Here is a 15,237-nt window from a genome sequence, read left to right as displayed (position 1 = left end):
TACAATTCACATGGACTTCCAGGAAAAACAGCAAAGCACCTTTCTAGTAGACTTGTTCAGTTGCATTGCTGTTTTATGAATCACAGTACCGACCTGTTTGGGTACCAAGCTGGAGCATGTAGCCATACAAATCCCTGTCAACACATATTTTACAAGCCTCATAAATATGGTGAGGCCATACTAGGTTGAGAATAAGGCTTCCGGCAAAACGAAAGTGAGACTGTGTACAAACTAATAGAGTAATGGATCTGTATGCCAGGGAGAATATTATGTGGAGGGAATAGGCCTACAGTCTGAGTATTATTAACACATTTTAAAAGGGTGTTTAACCTGCCCTACCATCTGCTTCATACACACAAGCTCTTGTGCTCGAAACAAATCAAAACTGCTTCTGGTAATAATTTATTGTTTATTCAAATGATTAAATCGAGCAATGAAGAAAACCCTTGTTTTTCATACTTAAATAACTCCATAAATTTTCAAACATTCAAAATGAAAAATGTACAGCAATTGATGAAGATTATGGTTCCAACTTCACATTTTTTCCCAGGCCAAAAAAGTTCAAGTGAGACAGTGGCCATTTCTTCATCTGTGGAATGAACTTCAAGGTCCATGGAACTCCACACAAGGTTCCACTGTAGGTTCCACCGTGGTAGCTAGGAAGCATTCTCTGGGTTCCTCACAATACTAGCACTGCTAATGTATGGATTGGAAGGAGGGCAGCATCTCCAGATGAGCCTAAAAGTCTTGTTTTAAGTCAAGCAGGTGAAGTAGTTATCTAGAGTGAAGAAGATTGCGATTTGCTCGTTACAGCAGAATGCTTGGCGCTTCAATACTCAAGAGGCACCACCACAATGCCTTCTGCTTTTACAGTCAGTGTTCATTCCCAGAGTGGGTTCTTATTTCCAAAAAACACAAAAAGGGACAAGCAAAGATAGAAGAGAAAGAGGTTGGTCTATTCTTCAGTTGGTTCATTGAGATGCAGCAAGGCAGTTCCCAGGGAGGAGGGGGTGGTGAGGAGGATGGAAAGATGGCTACTGGGGGAGGGATAGGGACAACTTACAACTTCAACAGTAAGGCTAATCATTTTTATATTTTTCCTCCTTTTAATCTCCATGGTTTTTCCTTAAAAAAAAAATAAACATTTACACATATATATATATATATATGTATCTCTTCTAAAAGCGTCCTGTGGGAGCCTGCGGCGTCAGGCGGGCTCAGCCCCCCCTGAACAGGTCATTTAGTCTGTCCAGCTCCTTGCAGTTATCCATGGTCATCAGCTCAGCCTTCTTACGCAGGCGGTCGTCCCTGTAGACCTTAGCAGCGTAGAGCAAGTCCGTTTCTGAGAAAGGGGGAGATGAACAGAAGAGTCAGTCACTATCAACCATGTCACACTAAGCTACTTCGAGGGAATGCTTTCGTCACAAAATAGAAGGAAATGAATGCGTATTTGTAGGGGTACTTGTATTGCTTCACATGGGGCTAATTTGATTGAAGTCCTCACTGTAATTATACCCTGCAGGAGCTACATGCTACGCCACTGCTTATAACTATAAGAAATCTGTGTCAAATTATATCCAGCTCAGAGCTCCAGCTATGCATTTGGTTTTCTAACTTGCTAGCTACGTGGCTAGATTACAGCAGAGACATTCAATCTCCTCCTGGATCAAGATCCCTGTTGCCTAAATTGTTTTAATACTTCTGGTAATACCTGGTATGGTACAGAAACGGTACGAACAACTAATAGAGACATGATGGACACCTACTCGTCTGCCTCTCCTTCCAGCAGTTGTTTCTGACATAAGACACGTAGTCCTCCTCCACGTTCTTCTCGATCTTCTGCAGATTGGAGCCCTTGTACTCTGTCTTGAAGTCTCTGTTGACGTAGTAATCTACATGCAGGTTCTCCGTCTGCCGTTTAACCGTCTGCCCCGTGGACCTGGAGAGGACGGAGGACAGGCATCAGGTTACATATGGCTGTTCTGAGAACAGCTAGATCTACAGCTCTTTGTATGCATCCTATCTTTATACCAGGTGAAGAGAGGCGGCAATGGGAATGATCAAACGCACACAATAAATGCGTCAGTACTTTACTGGTAGGTGTGTCCGTTACATACACCTACCATGTCACCATTTGACAGTATTTTTCAACACCGAGCATGTGGAGCAGAGGTACAGAATAATAGGCCTGGGTCGTGTTCAGGTGGGAGAAAACGTTTTGAAACAGAGTGGTACCACCTAAATGCATGATGTATCCAATAGGAACACAGATTTTCATTTTCTGTTGCAAAACAGTGCGCCATACTGAGCACGACCCCAGTGTGTGTGTGTGTGTGTGTGTGTGTGTGTGTACACGTACAGTCTGGAGTAGAGGCTGTAGGGGGGAGTAGACACCATCAGTTGGCTCAAGATGGACACCAGGATCAGTACAACGATGGGTATCAGCTGGATAAACATGGAGAACCCTCCCTGGACAACAGATTACAAAAATCACTAAACATACACTATTTTGTCCTGCAGCTCAGGTGGTAGAGCATAGCGCTTGCAACGTCAGGATAAGTCGTTTGATTCCCGGGACCACCCATAGGTAAAATATATGCACAAATGAATAAGCTGCTTGGGACAAAAGAGTCAGCTAAATGGCATATATTACTATTTAATATGTTAAGACATGTACTGTCCTGTTAGTGACTTTGCACTTTTCCTGCTTTACTATGCAGCACACCGAAATTAACTAGAGCTCATCCCAGTCAAGGCTGGTACAGCTGTGTCCTTCACTAAAAACAGAGCCTGCAATACACTGCCGAGACTCCCATAGCTTGTAGAGGGGGGTCTGCTAGGGAAGTCTGGCCTGAAGTTATCCCAGACTCACTAGGTATTATATTGACAGTCACAGTATACATCTGGCAGTGTAGATGCCAGACATGCATACCTCTCCCCTCTCCTCTGCTCTCTCCCGTCTCTGGTCCGTCTGCTGGCTGTATCGCGTCCTGCCGTTGGTGAACGTGTGGGCAGCCGCTGTGGAGAGGAGGTACCCTGTTAGTGACTCGGCGAAGACTTGCAATACAACACTCATTTTATAAACATTCATGTTTGAGCAAGACAATTGTATTTAATTGATGTAATGAATTAAGACTTGTTTATTAAACATTGAGACAAACTGAAACCACTTGATGAAATGAACTTCAAAATGTATGCGTGTCTCTTACAAGAGGGGAATCCTCCTCCGAAGAACATGTTGAAGAGGTCCTCGGGAGTGATGTCGGCCTCGAAGCCCCGGTGGAAGTCAAACCCTTGGCTGTGGGCGTGGCCAGGGCTGGAAGGCTCCTCCGCCCCCGTGAGGTCATACTGTTTTCTCTTGTCTGGGTTGCTAAGCACGGCGTAGGCGTTGCCGATCTCTGTTAGAACCACACACTCGTGTCAATAAGTGTGACATTACGTGAGCGAAAAAGGAGACATTGGCTCGGATCCGATGCCCATTTTACACTGATCTGCAAACGGTGAGGGAAGCAGAAGAAGTCATTTTTTTAAAGCTACTTTATCAACCAGAGCCGAGTGAGTGAGACCGTTCTAGCAGGCGGGAGAGGTAGGGAGAGACAGCAACCAACCAAGCTGACTGGCGCTATAGTAGACTAACAGCTGCCATAGCTCGGTTATTTATCATCAAACACGAGTACGTAGTGCCTGTCTTGACTGCATCAAACCGGGAGAAGCTAGGCTGAGGCTGCAGTGCATACGCTTCCTGATCTTACAGTTACAAACTATTCAGATAAGTAGCAGCCTGCCTGCCTATTGGTTGTTGTAGCCTATTCTTCTCCTTTAACGCCGTTATTTTAATTCCGTCTTCCATTGATTAGATATCTCCTAACTTTTGCCACACATGGAGTAAGGCTCGATGGCTGTAGCCCATTGCCACTGATGACTAATGATTGGCCAACAACCTACACTCGCCACTCGTGAAAACAAGAGCAGCAGCATAAACTATACAATTTCTCTCCCTCTACTGCAGCAGTCGTGTTTGGATTTGTACCTTCCGGACAAGTCGGTTAAAATTACACATACCCGAGTCCTGTGTCAATCATATCAGATACAACCCAGACCTGTGACATTATTTAGAATTCTGGTTCCGGACTCTCACGGATCCACCTGTAACTGATTTCGGGACCCGGGAAGACCTGTAGTCTACATTACAGCCAAATAAATGTGATTGGCACCGAACACAAAAACAATGCATGTGAAACTTACTTTTGAAGGCCTCTGTAGCTCCGGGGGCTTGGTTTTTGTCTGGGTGGAACTTGAGTGCTAGTTTCCTGTAGGCTTTCTTCAGCTCCTCCTCATTGGCCTCCTTACTGGTGCCCAGGACTTCATAGTAATCCTTACACCGCTTTATCCTGGAGGGAGAGTTTATTACAATGGTACTGGTAGTCCTTACACCGCTTTATCCTGGAGGGAGAGTTTATTACACTGCTTTATCCTGGAGGGAGAGTTTATTACAATGGTACTGGTAGTCCTTACACCGCTTTATCCTGGAGGGAGAGTTTATTACAATGGTACTAGTAGTCCTTACACCGCTTTATCCTGGAGGGAGAGTTTATTACACTGCTTTATCCTGGAGGGAGAGTTTATTACAATGGTACTAGTAGTCCTTACACCGCTTTATCCTGGAGGGAGAGTTTATTACAATGGTACTAGTAGTCCTTACACAGCTTTATCCTGGAGGGAGAGTTTATTACAATGGTACTAGTAGTCCTTACACCGCTTTATCCTGGAGGGAGAGTTTATTACAATGGTACTAGTAGTCCTTACACTGCTTTATCCTGGAGGGAGAGTTTATTACAATGGTATTAGTAGTCCTTACACTGCTTTATCCTGGAGGGAGAGTTTATTACAATGGTACTGGTAGTCCTTACACTGCTTTATCCTGGAGGGAGAGTTTATTACAATGGTACTAGTAGTCCTTACACCGCTTTATCCTGGAGGGAGAGTTTATTACAATGGTACTAGTAGTCCTTACACTGCTTTATCCTGGAGGGAGAGTTTATTACAATGGTATTAGTAGTCCTTACACTGCTTTATCCTGGAGGGAGAGTTTATTACAATGGTACTGGTAGTCCTTACACTGCTTTATCCTGGAGGGAGAGTTTATTACAATGGTACTAGTAGTCCTTACACTGCTTTATCCTGGAGGGAGAGTTTATTACAATGGTACTGGTAGTCCTTACACTGCTTTATCCTGGAGGGAGAGTTTATTACACTGCTTTATCCTGGAGGGAGAGTTTATTACAATGGTACTGGTAGTCCTTACACCGCTTTATCCTTTAAGAAGAGAGATTACAGTGAGTGATTCATCAGGGCTATGTTACACATGACCAGGAAACAGATATTGACCTAGTTTATTAAAATGCAGTAGATCTGATTCATCATGAGGGTTGTAGCACAGATCACATTTGGCCCAAAAGCAAGACAAAAACCCTCTAACGGATATTTTTTGTTTCAAGTACTAGTGTTTGGAAAGTATCTAGGTTGTGCCTTTAGATTTAGAGAAAATTAACATCCAAGTGAAGAATTTTCACTTCTGGTCTGTTTCGCAATGTTGCGCCTCTGGGTTTAGAAAACTGTGCTCCTGGAGTACCATTTGAAACCACAAGAGGGCAAATCAACATTGGTGGCAGAACAGAGCAGGAGAGTTCAAACGCAATACACAGAGTCGATTGCATGACCTGCAGAAGAGAGATTGCCTCCAGTCTCCAAGGAGAACCACCTGAGATACCTGCCAGACTGTTACATTAACATTCAATTAGAATAATCAAATATATGCTGATGTCACTGTGTACTTTTTAATTGAGGTTAAACCCTACGTTGCATGTAGGCCTGTTTTAACAAAAATGACAGGTTAGTCTCTAAACATATAAACACAGCATCTTAGAAAACAAACATACCATCTTACGCTCTTCACAATGGGACTAAGTGCTTGGTAGGCCTGACCAACATCATGTGAGTGTTGCCATAACGAGGTGTCACAGCTCTCTTTTGTCTCACTCTCTCAGTCCCTCTCCCTTCCCCTCTCTCACTGGCCTTATGGGCACCTTGCCGAGTACGAGGTTCCCATAGCGATAGCATGGTGTGTAGAACACCGCAGTGTCCTCATTGAGCAGCTGATTAACGGTCCCCACACACCACCAATGGCGCAAAGCCGACCACAACAAGCCACCCAAACAGCTCTGCCATGAAAGACTCGCATACAAATACACAGACAACCCGTCTGCTGTCATTAGCTCAGCAAACACTGCAAATATTCCGCAGGCTTCAACTTCAAACCCAACTCCAAAATGTTGAGCTGAGTAAGTGTTTCAACAGCAGCCTTCCCTACATAAGTGTGTTGTTGGCTGGCTCATAGTACAGTAGAGAAGTTTTACCCCCCCCCCCCTCCGAGTACAACACACTGGACTGGGGGATTATGAGTGATCCTGTAGGTCACCTGCAGGGTTAATTAAAGAAACATAAAGATGCTAGAGAAAACTTGGAGCCCAATAGAACCATCTAACTACCATCAGACGACCTCGCTAGGGGAAGGTGGTGGAGGCCTAGGCTACACTCTGCCCATTATTAGCAGCACTTCTGTTCACCAGGGACATCAGTCGCTCGGAGCTCCCAGCCACCTACCCTGGCCTATGGGGACAGCAGCGATGCAACAGTAACATAGAAAGGTGTTAAACAAAAACTCAAGGGAGATCATTCTAGAACACCCCCCCCCACGGAATCTACCACGGTTGGTATGACTCAGGGTCCAACAACAATCAGTGTCCAAAGACCCATACTAGCTAACTACATACTATTTAGCACGTACCGTTCAGTAAAAAGTGTGCAGTGTGCCACGGCCGCAACACAGTAGCGGCTACTGATTGGCCGAGAGGGTGGGGTTGCATGCGGGTCGATTTTTCCAAATTCAACAGAAATGCATCACATTAACCAGCCTGATAATAGCTCATTTCCAATTTGATTCATTTCTCTAATCAGGATTGGAGTTATAGTCTCTCTATAACCAGCCTCAGTAGGCCTATCACATTCAACCTATACCACAGTAGACCATATAGCCCAGTGGTGTATAACCCATTCCATTTATAGCCTAGTGTCTGCTGGTTTTTGTTTTTTCTGTTGAATTAAGACCTGGACAACCAGGTGAGGGGAGTTCCTTACTAATCAGTGACATTAATTAATCAAGTAAAAGGGAGAAGCGAAAACCCTGTCACTCGACCCTCCATGGAATGAGTTTGACATATGATATAGCCATCTCTCATTTAAAAAGGACTGAAGACACAAACCGATCATTCGGTTCAATTTCAAAATATTTTAGTGAAATCAAAGTGCTGTAGCATATATAAATTAAATAGCATAGTACACACACAAGAACTCAAAATGTTCAAATCAAGACTATTGAACAGAAGAAAAAAAAACAGAAAAAAAATGTTGTGTATCGCAAATTCAGAACCGCTGGACAGCAACATAAGCTAAAGCACTGATCATTGGGAACAAGATCAGAATGGCTTCTAAGGCTTGATCCATAAATTAAATAGTTGTAGTTTTGTAGGCTAGGCTACTTATCTATGTTCAAATCAAAAGGCCTGATTAAGATGACAATAACACAGCCACATCCTGAGTCCCTAGTGCAGACACACCGACAAACCAAAAGATGGTTCATTATTTAGTTTAAAAAGCGCTGACGATGGCCAAGAGAACAAGAAACTGAGAAGACAGAAATTCCACCCCCTCCCTCAAAAAGAAAAAAACACTTCCGTTTTCAAAGATGTAGCCTATGATGCAATACTCGTGATCATTTTAAGGAAGACAAACACTACTTAGCCTACATTTGAACACCACGCAGAAGCTTCGCTATTTAGCATCTTCCCAATTAAGTAGCTTTGTTAGGCCCTAGTTCTCTTCAAGTAGCCAATCACTTGCTGCCCACCTCTTCCAATGTATAGTGGAAAAGTGTGCATCGAATGCTACTTGATGAGCCGAAATGAGTATAACATCCTGGCATTTAAACCATAGCCTATCTTAACATTTCTCAAGCCCCCCCCACAAATCTAACGACAGCCTTAAAATCTGGAAAAACTCATTTTTACATCAACAAATAACCTTCAATTCATAGCCTTCTCATCTCTTATCAAAAATGAAAAGAACCCAATACGTACATTTACTCAGTAAAATTGTATTTTTCAAATGATTCTCAGCAACATTTGTATATTGTCCCATCCAATAATCTGTACTCTTAATTGTTAGTCCCCCGTAGAAAAAAATCAAATAAAAAGTTTATTTTGGGCGACTACACTGACCCAGACTTTGAATACCACGGCTTTAAACCAGGATGGTCATCTGGACACCATGGATTGTTTGACATCACTTGACTTTACATAATCCACAGCAGGGGTCTCCAACAGGTCTATAGTGGGCTACCTACCAGTAGCTCGCAGCCCACCTACGAGTAACTCGCCAAACAATTCTGAAAGTACATGCAATTTTCACGTGTTCCACCGCAAACTGTCAAACAAATCTCGCAAGTATCAGACACCGTAAACTCCCAGCTACTATCTAATCAACGCAACATTATCCCACCCCTGAATATCCACTATTGGCACTACTGATTATCCACTATTTAAAAAAAAAAAAAAGAAGACAATATCTGCCCATTAATTTCCAGCAATATTGCCTGTGTGGTGTGTGCGTTTATCACTCCGTGTGTAGCCAGTTGATGTCATAACTGTCTTGTGGGTTGCCATGAATACTGTCCCCAAAACCTTCACTTAAATGTTAACTGCAAAGTTCAGAATCTGGTATGGCTTGATCCATAAATGAATGAGTTTTAGTTTTGTAGGCTAGGCTACCCATCTACACGTTCAAATCAAAAGTATATAATGAGTAAGTATATCATTTGTATCTATTATTTGTCATTTCCAAACTTTGCCATGAAATGAGCAGTACAGAACCATCGCTAGACCGGCACATCATATTCCTCAATCACTAGATGCATAATTAAAGGCCCAGACACGCAACTACAATGATCATTGTTTTAATTGTCTTGTGATGTGATTTAAGCATTGACATGGACTCAGAACATCCCATTCCGTTGGTTCTCTATGAACAATAGTCATTTTAAAAGTGAAAAATTTAACAGAACATAATTTGGGGAAAATGGTCAACATATTTTGGGGCCGAAATCGCTGATTTTATAAGTTGTTTATTAACCAGTTTATTAACCAGTTGTTTATTAACCATTATAAACTGGGTGGTTTGAGCCCTGAATGCTGATTGACTGAAAGCCGTGGTATATCAGAAAGTATACAAAAACATTAATTTTTACTGTTATAATTACGTTGGTAACCAGTTTATAATAGCAATAAGGCACTTTGGGGGTTTGTGGTATATGGCCAATATACCACGGCTAAGGGCTGTGTCCAGGCACTCCACGTTGCGTCGTGCTAAGAACAGCCCTTAGCCGTGGTATATTGGCCATATACCACACCCCCTCGGCCCTTATTGCTTAATTATTTTACCAGATATATTGACAGAAAACATGGAAGACAACTTTCTCTTGTACACTAAGGACCTGGGAAGAGTTGCAGGGGAGAGAAGAATGTGCCCATTTGATAGCTAGAAAATAAAATGCACCTTGCGATGTTGATTTTTTTTCATGCTATAAAAGGTTGGAGACTCCTGATCCACAGGCTAGTAAAAGGGTTTGAGAGGACATGGATTTCAGAGCCCAGGCGTAAGGCATGGGGGTCTTACCATGGTAAAAGACTAGGGGATTAGGCTAGTAAGGGTTAGCTACTGTCAGAATGTCAAGCATAAAGCATTGACTAATGGTCCCTCGATTGAGACAGAATGACACCGAGTAAGTGGGTTAGTTATTTTTGGTGCGAAGGATATACTTTAAGTTTCATCTAAAATACATCTGGCTTGTGTTAGAGCATGCTCACGTGACAGATCATTATCAATTTCCTGTTGTGGGAAGAACCACCATCAGGATATAAAAAATGTAACTTATGATCTATTTTACATGCATGCAACAGGAAATTCAGGTGAGTAAGGGAATTTACAATCCACCATTTCCTCACCTTAAAAGGTAGCCAAACGAAAAAGAAAACCCACGTGTCAGTCTCCTAAATTCCCATTGATTACAAAACCTCAGGGTCGAGTGATACCCACAACCCCAACCAGGCTGAAAGTGGCCCTCCCTCCCTAATCGCCACATGAGAATGCACCAGAGTGAAGCAACACAACTACACACACAGGCCTGCCTGCTGCACACATGAGAAGTGGGACAGAGGACCGTACCATACGGCCGTCAGGGAGGGCGGAGGACAAGAGAGCGGAACAGAGATTTTACAAACAGATAGCCAATCCCAAACAGTTTACGGGAGTGAGCAATCAAGTGGAAAAGAAGTCAAAAGCCTTCTGCTCACCTCTGCACTCCCTCCACCTGGTCCTTGGTGAAGCCCTTGGTGCTGGGCTCGCCCCCTCCGGCCTCCTGGTCCTGCCCACCAGCCCAGGCCTTGGTGCTCTCTGAGGAGCTGTCTGTAGTACGCTGTCTGCAGTGCGCGCCATTACCCGCAGAGCTGCCGTTCCTCGTCAAGGTGTCCAACAAGGCTAGGAGGGAAGAGAGAGATGAGAGGGAGAAGACAGAACAAAGCATGACGTGGCACATTCAGAAAGAGAGAAAGCTAAGCACTTCAAAGAACTCATAGGGACAAATTTCACAGAACCAGATTAAGACGGGTCCTCGACTAAAAAGCATTCTCATTTTCAATCGAAAGTGTTTTTTTAGTCAAGGACTAGCCTTAATCTGGTTCCGGGAAACTGGCACTCAATCTTACAGGGTGAAACACTAGGCTCTTGAAAGTTAGACCACCATGCAAGGGAACATCAGCGGTTCACACACAGAAACTAAGGTTACATTGTTCCCAGCATCCAGTTGGCTTCCATAGACGAGCTGTAGTGGAGATCTGGTCATGCTTCCACGAGAGCCGCAGGCGAATATATCCAGCTCTGGTTGCTCAATGAGAATGTGCTAAGCTTTTCCAATGACACAAAGCAGCTCTTTGTGTCAGTCTACCCATGACCACTGCAGCAGCAGCCTAAGCAACAGCCTGAGTATACTGCCCAGTGCATCGCTGTTCTCTCTGGCAGCACCCAGACTGTGCAATATAGCTCTGCAATTCATGTGAAGGTTTACACAGGTAACTGAACACTATGTTGGATAGACACACCAGAGTGAGAACACTGACATGTCAGGAAAGATAGTCATCTTAATGGTTGAAGTAGTAAATGTATTATTGCATGACACTGAACTGAAGAGGGTGGCTGTTTTTCTTCAAGATGCAATCTTCTTGAATCCTCAGAATCCAACTATTCTTTCTTGATGCGATTTAATAAAATAAATAAAAACTGAAATTTAAAAAAGGTGAATGATGATGATTTGGTTCTCCCTGGCCCACTGCCCTATCAGACCTTACCGTGGCCCCAGCTTTGCCCTGGCTAATGCTCTACCATTATTCCCTCAGCTCTGGGTCAATCATTCAATTAAGGGATTGAGGTGGACAAGCCTGTTCATCTCGCTAACCTCGTCCTGCATGAGCCACGTTACCTCCTCTGCACTCAATGGAATCCCTACAAACCCCCTTACCTCATCCTGCAAGAGCCACATTACCTCCATTTCCCAAAAACAGAACTTCTGCTGAGAATGTGAGACAGCCACTTTTCTATTTCTTTCCATTTTTGATATTGAATAAGGCATTGGTGAGGAAGAGCTTGCAAGTAAGCATTTCACTGTACTGTTTGTACCTGCTGTATCCAATGGACATGACCAAATAAACATTGATTTGAGTGAGGTGAATAGGCTGCTATAGCCATCTCCTTGGTGACCATTATAAATACCACAATTTAACCAAACCTTGAGTATTCACTACAACTAAATGTGCCTAGTGAACGTAAATGGTCATGTTTAACTGCATGATGTGAGAGTTAAGCCAACATGAGGAATAATTGCGGTCAACTGTCACATAGCCAACTGTTCAGCTAATCTAATGTGTTCTATTATATATGGCTGCTGTGGAAATTGCAAATTACCTTCATAACAAGGTAAATATGTCTCCTTCTGCCTGACATACTAGTATTGACAATTTCAGAAGCTTTTAAAATGTGCAGCCTGCCAGCTACCAATCACAATTGACCATAATGCAAGCAGCCTATTGCAAGCACACGATTCACTCAAACGTAAGTGTTTGATTACAGACAAAAACACTTTTCAACAGACAAGCAATGAATTACAAAACATCACGGCGGCTGAGAGCAATAAGCAGATCAATTGATTATGGCCCGAGGTAGCTGCTGGATCACCATCATGCATCAATATAACCACAGTCAGTCATGGCTTGTGTCCGGCTGGTTAGCCAAGTCCCTTACTAAGCTAGTATCAGGCCTACATTGATACCAATTTAAAAATTACACTTCTGTCATGAGGACACTGGAGACAAGCCCTAGCTGGCTAATTTACTGGTGCATAGGCATCACTTGCTTAGTCAGTTGACCTTGTTATTGCGAAAGAGAAAGACCATACATGTGGGGAGAACATCCCAGACTGGGAACTTGGTTCCACTGACCACATAATACAAAACTGAACTTGTTGGCAATCCAACATTTAGCTAGCTCATATAGGCTAGCTAAAGTTTGTAAATTATAGTTGGCAATAGCTTTGCCAATTGGCTAGTTAGCATAGCCAGTCCACATTCGTCACTGAGCCAAAACAGAACTATAAAATGAAACAGCTTGTCAATTGAGACATTTAACAGTGGATGGTGTCAACCTTAAATCAACAAAATGGGCTAAGAAATGGCTAACGTCAACTGGTTAGCGACATAGTATACATACTGTTAGCATGCTAGTTAGCAATTTAAAGAAACGTCACTTCTTCTTTTGCCCTGAGCAGTTTAAAGCGTTAATGACGTTACTTAACCATTTCATAATTTATTCATTTACGTATTATCCGTGCACTGCAAGTAACAATATTCCAAGGTAAGTTGCCAAATCGTATTTTAAATCGGTGTTTAATGTGTAACGGGCTAGCTAACGTGGCTAATGAACTGAAATATGGTAACGTAGATATTTACCTTTCGCTTTGTAGGTTGGATAGAGCTTCTCTGCTTTGTTTAAGAATTTCACCGCCTTGTCTTTGTCTCCTGCTTCAAGAGCTTTAGTGGCTATATTTATACATTTTTCTGCTTCGTCTCTGTTCCCTTCCATCTTTCTTCCTCCCCCCCGGCTCTCAGATGACAGTAGTGATGGGTAGTTCACGAACGAACGGATCTTTTTGGTGAACGTCGGGAACCGAATCGCATCGGTGAAAGAGCCGTTTATTTGGCTCCTTGATTTAAATACAACTACAGGTTTGGTTATTTACATCAAGTTATTTAAATTCATAGTATTCATACAACACATTTACATATTTTTTTGTAACCCCCCCGGCAATCTGATAGCATATCAAATAAATCATGAGATAAAAACAAGTAAAATGAATGTTACATAGTAAATCTACTGAACAATACATCATATAGCCTCAGAAAAAGTGACAAATTATTGATACTCTCATGAATGTAAAGGTGCGTTGGTTAAGAGTTCAGAAATGTCCGCTGCTGCTTTTTTCCATGTGGACACCTTGGCCCTGTGGATCCTGGTGTTGCTACTGCTTTTTGATCTCAAATTTTTTGTTGTTGCAGATAAATTACAAAATAATTATCTAAATAATTATTTAAAGAGGGTTAATCTTCCCTGCAGAAACAAAGTGGGCGTGTCAATTGGGTCTATGCAAAAATAAATTCTGTGCCATCTAATAATCCAGCCAGGTAAACATTTATTTGGAGGTGCATTTCCTGATTTGACATAATGGTTGCCTACCTTTTGGGCTTAAATTGGAAATGTGCTATTTTTTCACTGGTTCTAGTTTTACATTTCTAAAATGTTCAACTTCATATTCATCATCTCCAGCACCACCCTAACAAATGTAAAAACAGAGCGTTTATATGTTTTGCAGTCAAAAAGAGTGGAAACACATCTTCCTATAAAGTTAACCAATTAGACAATTAGGCGGCACCGCCTACTCAGTTGTGAAATCATGACGCACATCAATGATGTCACTGGAAACGCTTACCTTCCTCTCTTTATCCATTAAACATAGAAACGTGCTGCCATTTTCACACATGTTGAGGTGGTGCTGAAGATGAATCTGAAGTTAAATAATAAAATACAATAAAGTGAAATTTCCCTTCAAGCATTGTTAACAAAGAGCCGTTTGGGGGCCAAATGAGCCGTTTCTTTTACGTGACGGAGCCAAATGAGTCGGCTCACCGAAAATACTCGAGAAGCGTCACCGCAAAACACATCTGAGCGTTCAGAGCAGCACTTTCGTCAGTGATCCTCGGACGCTGCAATTATTCTGAGCTCATATAGTGGGGTTGTGCTGCATTTCTCAATATTAGAGCATGACTTCCAACCCACTGAAATATACACTACATGACTAAAAGTATATGGACACCTGCTCGTCAAACCTCTCATTCCAAAATCATGGACATTAATATGGAGTTGGTCCCCCTTTGCTGCTGTAACAGCCTCCACTCTTCTGGGAAGGCTTTCCCCTAGATGTTGGAACATTGCTGCAGGGACTTGCTTCCATTCAGCCAAGAGCATAAGTGAGGTCGGGCACTGATTTTGGCCGATTAGGCCTTGCTCGCAGTCTGCGTTCCAATTCATCCCATAGGTGTTCGGTGGGATTGAGGTCAGTGCAGGCCAGTCCAGTTTTTCCACACCCATCTCAAACTATTTCATTATGGACCTCGCTTTGAGCACAGGGGCACTGTCATGCTGAAACAGGAAAGGGCCTTCCGAACCAAACTGTTGCCACAAAGTTGGAAGCACAGAATCGTCTAGAATGTCATTGTATGCTGTAGGGTAAAGATTTCCCTTCACTGGAACTAAGGGGCCTAGCCCGAACCATGAACAGCAGGCCCAGACCAAACTTCAGGTAGCATTTTCCTTGTATCCGCCAAACCCAGATTAGTCCGCCAGACTGCCAAATGGTTTAACGCAAGCTTTACACCACACCAGCCAACACTTGGCATTGAACATTGTAATCTTAAACTTGTGTGCAGCTGCTCAGCCATGGAAACCCATTTCATGAAGCTC

The 15,237-nt window shown here is 42.8% G+C and overlaps 1 protein-coding gene across 1 annotated transcript; it reads right to left on the bottom strand.

Annotated features, from left to right (window-relative positions):
• Positions 1 to 389: 389 nt before the first annotated feature.
• On the bottom strand, positions 390 to 13,397 carry LOC115202289 (dnaJ homolog subfamily B member 14). The gene is made up of 8 exons (XM_029766352.1): positions 13,170 to 13,397; positions 10,467 to 10,650; positions 4,246 to 4,391; positions 3,210 to 3,398; positions 2,933 to 3,018; positions 2,360 to 2,469; positions 1,767 to 1,939; positions 390 to 1,342 (listed from the first exon to the last, which is right to left on the bottom strand). The coding sequence occupies exons 1-8, from the start codon at positions 13,300 to 13,302 to the stop codon at positions 1,218 to 1,220; spliced, it is 1,146 nt and encodes a 381-aa protein (XP_029622212.1). The 5' UTR covers positions 13,303 to 13,397; the 3' UTR covers positions 390 to 1,217.
• Between the last annotated feature and the right edge of the window lie 1,840 nt (positions 13,398 to 15,237).

This window comes from Salmo trutta, chromosome 11 (assembly GCF_901001165.1).
Source record: "Salmo trutta chromosome 11, fSalTru1.1, whole genome shotgun sequence".
Lineage (NCBI taxonomy): Eukaryota > Metazoa > Chordata > Actinopteri > Salmoniformes > Salmonidae > Salmo > Salmo trutta.
This window is presented reverse-complemented; position numbering and strand designations above follow the sequence as displayed.